The 6,000-nt window shown below is 45.5% G+C and overlaps 1 protein-coding gene across 3 annotated transcripts in view; it reads right to left on the reverse strand.

Moving 5' to 3' along the window:
* The window catches only part of ppil2 (peptidylprolyl isomerase (cyclophilin)-like 2), a 371,889-nt gene extending 371,150 nt beyond the window's left edge, over positions 1-739 (reverse strand). For 2 of the 3 annotated variants that reach the window (XM_070887580.1, XM_070887579.1), the window contains exon 1: positions 616-739. In XM_070887580.1, coding sequence (XP_070743681.1) covers positions 616-647 — 32 coding nt within the window. In that variant the 5' untranslated portion in view covers positions 648-739. The remainder of the gene's footprint in view (positions 1-615) is intronic. The other variant, XM_070887581.1, reaches the window with a different exon arrangement.
* Positions 740-6,000: the final 5,261 nt, after the last annotated feature.

Raw genomic sequence — 6,000 nt, forward strand, 5'->3', positions numbered from 1 at the left:
TTTTATCGCAATACTCTGTGAAGCACCTTGGGATGTTTCACTATGTTAAAGGTGCTATATAAATACAAGTTGTTGTTGTTGTTGAACTGGGAGGAAGAGATGAACTGGAAATAGGAACCACAGCACAAAGAAGTCACATACAACAACTTGCAATTATATCACTCCTTTAATGTCATAAGATGTCCTGCGGTGCTTCACAGTGCCATAGATTAACACCAAGCCAAAGAAGGAGACATTACGACAGGTGACCAAATGCTTGATCGAAGAGGTAGATTTTAAGGAGGGATGGCGAGCTTAGGATCTAGATGACTGAAGACACGGCTGCCAATGGTGGGGCAAAGGAATTGGGGGATGCACAAGATGCCAGAGTTGGAGGAACATGAGTGCTCAGAGGGTTGTGCAAAGCTAAAGGTGGGGTGGGGCGAGGCGAGGCCACGAGTATGTTTGAACACGTTGGAGGAGTGGCCGTGTATGCAGAGTGTATGTCACCAGCTGTGGGTGCGGTGTGTGTGTGTGTGTGTGTGTTGGAGAGCCGGGTCCCGGAGCTCAGTGCCGCAGGCGGGGAGACAGAGCGGATCCCAGTACCGGAGTCCCAGTCAGATACTCGCCGCTCACATTTTATCTTTCTGGTGCTGCCTCTTCCCCATGGTGACCGGGTACCTTGCCGCTCCGAGAACAATCACTGTCAACAAAACTCCGACCAAATCCTCCCTAGCACCGGAAATGGGCTTGTCTCACTTCCTGACAACCGGTCCGCTCGCTATAACTAGCCGGTCAGACCCGATGCGCTAGGAACAATGTTCCACCCCGTACTAGCGCTAATATTAGATTGGGGAGTTAAATACTGCAAGGAACCATCGTGAATGCCTTTTGCTGGGAGAGGCAGTCATAGTATTTGGGAACATTGGGGAGGGGCATCAAAGTCTGGTATGAGTGGGAGAAGAGTTTTGGGTATGGCAACACCTAGGGGGAGTCGTGGAATGAGTTCTGAGCACTAGGACTGCAGGTGCTTGGTGGAAGGGTGGATTGAACTGACTCTTTTAAATACTGGCAAATGGCAATTAAAAATCAAGCATGTGCCCCCTTTTTAAAGGGGCACGACCATTAAATACTATAACTTAACAAATTTGAAACGAATCTCAACAAATTCAATTAAAATGTTGTTCCCGTTTGTGATAATACACTCCAGTATCCCCGGTGCCTACTGGTCACGGAAGGTCTCAAGCGTGCCGGTGAACACCGTGTGCTCCATCTCCAGGGACACCTATGTGCGAACGTAGCCACAGAAGGGAGGCAGGCAGTCAGACTGAATGACCCCCCCTCGACCGCCTGTTGCCTGGACCAGTTGACCAGGCCCAGGAGCAATCATACAAGGAGGCCCTCCAGCTTGCCTGCTCCTCCCCTACTCCCCTGCACCAGGTGACCAATGATCAGGAGCGTGGGACTGAAGTGCAGCCAAAAATCGAGGAGCAGCCCCTTTAAATAGTAGAAGAGGGGCCACAACCTCTCACAATCGATGTAACCATGGAACACAGATTCTTCCAGGCCGCAGAAAATGCAGGCGCCTGGGAGTATGTGAACCGATGCAAACCTTATTGTGAATTGGGAAGATGGTGGTGAGGTATGAGATAATTGGAGAGAGGGTTTACTGGTTATGGGAGTACTGGAAAATGAATTGGGGATTCAATGGTGGAGGGCGTCGCAGGGTACCACTAAAAGAAAATCACAGAAATTGGAGTTTTCTTGGGACTGGTCAACTGTGAGAAGCAAAGGAAGTATGCATAGAACACAATGAAAATAATGATTCCTTTTATAACAGCAACTTGCATTTATAAAGCACCTTTAACATAGTGAAACATCCCACAGCGCTTCTCAGGAATGTAATCAGATAAAACTTGACACCTAGCCAAAGAAGAAGACATTAGGGGTCAAGGACAGGTGACCAAAGATTGGACAAAGAGTTAGGTTTTAAGCTGGGCCTTAAAGGAGAAGTGAGAAGTAGAGAGGTTTGGAGAGGGAATTCCAGAGATTACGGCCTTGATGGCTGAAGACACGGCTGCCACTGATGGGGCAAAGGAAGTTGGAGTAACGCAGTGTTCTTGGAGGGTGGTAGGACTTGAGGAGGTTACAGAGATGGGGAGGGACAAGGCCAATTATTAGAGAACAGCAGATTGATTAAAAGTAACTGCTTATATTGTGTTATTAATGTCCTGTTTCTGCTTACGTTGGCCATTGCTTTGTGAGTGGCCACTGATTAGGGAAGGAGACAGGTATAGATTCGCAGTTCTATCTGTGAAGTTTCTAGGGGGGGAAATTCCCATTGTGCACTATGTGTAACGAAATAGTGATTTTAGAAGGACAAGTTTACAATTGCGTTACCATCAACATTTTCACTCCAGTAAAGTGATGTACAACTCCTAAACCAGCACACAAGCAATCAATGAGCAAATCCAGAAGTTTTACAATAGTTATAAATGCTCGGATTAACCAAAATATATAAAAATATAATTTGCAAAGACCTGTACCTGTTCCAACTTGAACACTAAATATCACATTGTTCTATCAGCCCCCCAAACTGCCTGTCTGCCTGTCTGTCTATCTATCTATCTCCATGGCTCAGTTGGTAACACTCTCACCTCTAAATCAGAAAGTTGCATGTTCAAGTCCCACTCCAGAGACTTGAGCACAAGAAATTAAGGCTGACACTCCAGAGCATGCTGAGGGACTGCTGCACTGTTAAAGGTGCCGTCTTTCCGATGAGACGTCAAACTAAGCCACTGTCTGCTCTCTAGGTGGATATAAAGAGCAGGGCAGTTATCCCCAGTGTCCTGGCCAATATTTATCCCAGATTATCTGGTCATTATCACATTGCTGTTTGTGGGAGCTTGCCGTGTTTCTGACATACAGTGACTACACTTCAAAAGTACTCCATTGGCTGTAAAGTGCTTTGGGATGTCCTGAGATCGTGAAAGGTGCTATATAATTGCAACTGGCATGTTTAGTATTTGTGGGGAGTTTTCAGCAGTACGATTCTTCCCCAGCAAAAGAAGCCATGGTTTGCGATGCAGTCCTAAATTCGTCATGATGTTGTGCAGCTGTTTGGAGCTCTGAATCCAAAGGAGAATCTGGCCACGATGCGGGGTTGTTGGAGCAGGAAAGCGCCCTGGGTCTGCGGGTCTGCTCCCAGCTCAGCGTGTTCCGATCGCAGTTTTTATTACCCTCTTAGCTACAGCCAAGAACCAGCTGGTCAGACAATAGTCAGTATCCTCCCTTGCAGCCTCGCCATGTGATTATGCAATTTGATACTAACCATTCATAGGAAGATTAAAATAACCAGTGGATCCTTACATAGAAAAGGCCGGTGATCGGATAGCCTCATTATTCTAACAATTTGTGGATGAATTGCTTGAATTGCCAGTCCAATCATCGTACTGATCGTGTTGGTTCTATGTACCTCCAGCTGAGTGTAATAGGCCACGGGAGGACGCTGCATTCAATCCCTGGGAGACAACTGCCTCAGTAAGAGCCAGAGGCATTGGAGAGATTACACTAAATGGATAGTGCCTTGAAATCATGAAGTAAAGAGACATTTTCATATACTCAGTAAATATGGATTTAATATGTGTCGTAAGAACATAAGAAATAGGAGCAGGAGTAGGCCATTTGGCCCCTTGAGCCTGCTCCGCCATTTAATAAGATCATGGCTGATCTGATCATGGAATCAGCTCCACTTCCCTGCCCGCTCCCCGTAACCCTTTATTCCCTTATCACTCAAAAATCTGTCTATCTCCCCTTCATCCAAGTCATTAATATGGATTGTAAATAGTTGAAGCCCCAGCATCAATCCCTGTGGCAACCCACTAGTTACCATTTGCCAACCGGAAAATGACCCATTTATCCCGACTCTCTGTTTTTTGTTGGTTAGCCAATCCTCTATCCATGCTAATATATTACCCCAACCCCGTGAACTTTTATCTTGTGCAGTAACCTTTTATGTGGCAAATAATCAAATGCCCTCTGGAAATCCAAATGCACTACATCCACTGGTTTCCCCTTATCCACCCTGCTCGTTACATCCTCAAAGAACTCCAGTAAATTTGTCAAACATAATTTCTCTTTCATAAAACCATGCTTGACTGAATTATGCTTTTCCAAATATCCTGCTACTGCTTCATTAATAATGGACTTTTATTTATTCTAACTCTATATTGTCCTTTTAAAGGGAGGTGGGTTTGTTGTTCAAGTTAAGCAGGATATTTGCGAAATCTGTTTTACACTGTGCAGGTTGTGATGGGAGTAGACGGAATTTGTTTTTTTAGTGTATAATTACACAATGGGGTTGATCCCCTGCACACAGTTTGCCTCAGGATTTTCACAATTAAAACAAGCTAACTTGCAAAATATATATTTAATATCTCTGCTACATCTTCATCCTCTGCAATTGAACTTCCTTCTCCATCCCTGAGCAGTCCTGTCCTCTCTTTCATTATTGTTTTACTTTCCATTTGCTTCTAAAAGCTCCTATTATGTTATTTGCTGGTCTTTATTCAAATTCCCTCTTAGCTCTTCAACTTTCCCTTTTCACCTCCTCACTACATTTTCTACCTTCCTCCTGATTTCCTTTAGTATTGCAAGCCCTAATTTGATCATTTTCATCCCTTTTAAGTTTCACTTTACTTTTACCCATGTATCTCTATTGTTAACGCACCTCCTTTCACCTTACAGTAATATATTTATTTTGTACCCTATCCATTGGACATTTGAATATTTCCCACTGCTGATTTGTTGACTTGTGAACTTTTTTTTTGCCCAAAACTGCAGACAATACTCTAACTGTGGTCTAAGGCATACCACTGCAGGAAGCAGTGCGTGCTGCTGCAGGTAGGCAACGGCTGTGAAGAGGGCAACTGGATTTGACGTCACCCAAATCCAAGTCACTGATTGGAGCGTGGGCAGGTACAGCAGGAGTGTCGAGGTCGGGGCAAAAGAGCGGCAAGAGTTCATAGAGGGATGTGATCGGGGCCCAGGAGAAGCGTGAGTTTGGGGCCCAGAAGAGGCGAGGGCCTAGGGCAGCACGGGCCAGCCCACACTGCGATATGTGGGCGCAGTAGGTCCATGCAGCAGAGCTGGTCTCCAGTCGTCTTGGTTAATCCTTGTCACTGGATCAAGACCTACCTCTGACAAGCCCGTATGGTGGCTACTGTGCAACGGCCACCACACATTAAAAAAATCCATGCACAGGCACCTTCCACTCTTCAGGATGTAGTTCTGGATCTGGAATATTAGGTCCTTCATTGAAACACCTGTGAACTCATCCCTTTTTAGAAACATAGAAATTTACAGCGTAGAAGGTGGCCATTTCGACCCATCCTGTCCGCGCCGGATGACAAAGAGCCGCACGGCCCTCGGTGAGCAGCCCTGAAGGTTACATATAAACCTATGAACAATGAACAATGGCGGAAAGGCAAAGAGCACCCGGCCCAACCAGTCACAACACAACTGCGACACCCCTTAAACTAAAACATTCTACACTCCACCCCAACCGGAGCCATGTGATCTCCTGGGAGAGGCAAAAAGCAAATAAAAACCCAGGCCAATGTAGGGAGAAAAAAATCTGGGAAAATTCCTCTCTGACCCATCCAGGTGATCGACACTAGTCCAGGAGATCACCCTGGCTGTATTCGATTCCCTGCAGTACTTACCATTATACCTGCGCTGGCCAGTAAGAGGTTATCCAGTCTAATCCCAATTACCAGCTCTAGGTCCATAACCCTGCAGGTTATGGCATTTTAAGTGCCCATTCAACCATCTCTTAAAAGTGGTGAGGGTTTCTGCATCCACCACTCTTCCAGGCGTGGAAGCAAATCATCCTCGTTTTGAGGAACTGCCTATGATAATGATAAGTTCAGCATTGTCAACTTAAAAAAAAATCTATATCTCTAGATACAAAATCAAGGATTCCATTTGCTGTGCAGAATCTCTTCCCCAGAAACACTGTCC

This window comes from Pristiophorus japonicus, chromosome 8 (genome assembly GCF_044704955.1).
Source record: "Pristiophorus japonicus isolate sPriJap1 chromosome 8, sPriJap1.hap1, whole genome shotgun sequence".
NCBI classification, from domain to species: domain Eukaryota; kingdom Metazoa; phylum Chordata; class Chondrichthyes; family Pristiophoridae; genus Pristiophorus; species Pristiophorus japonicus.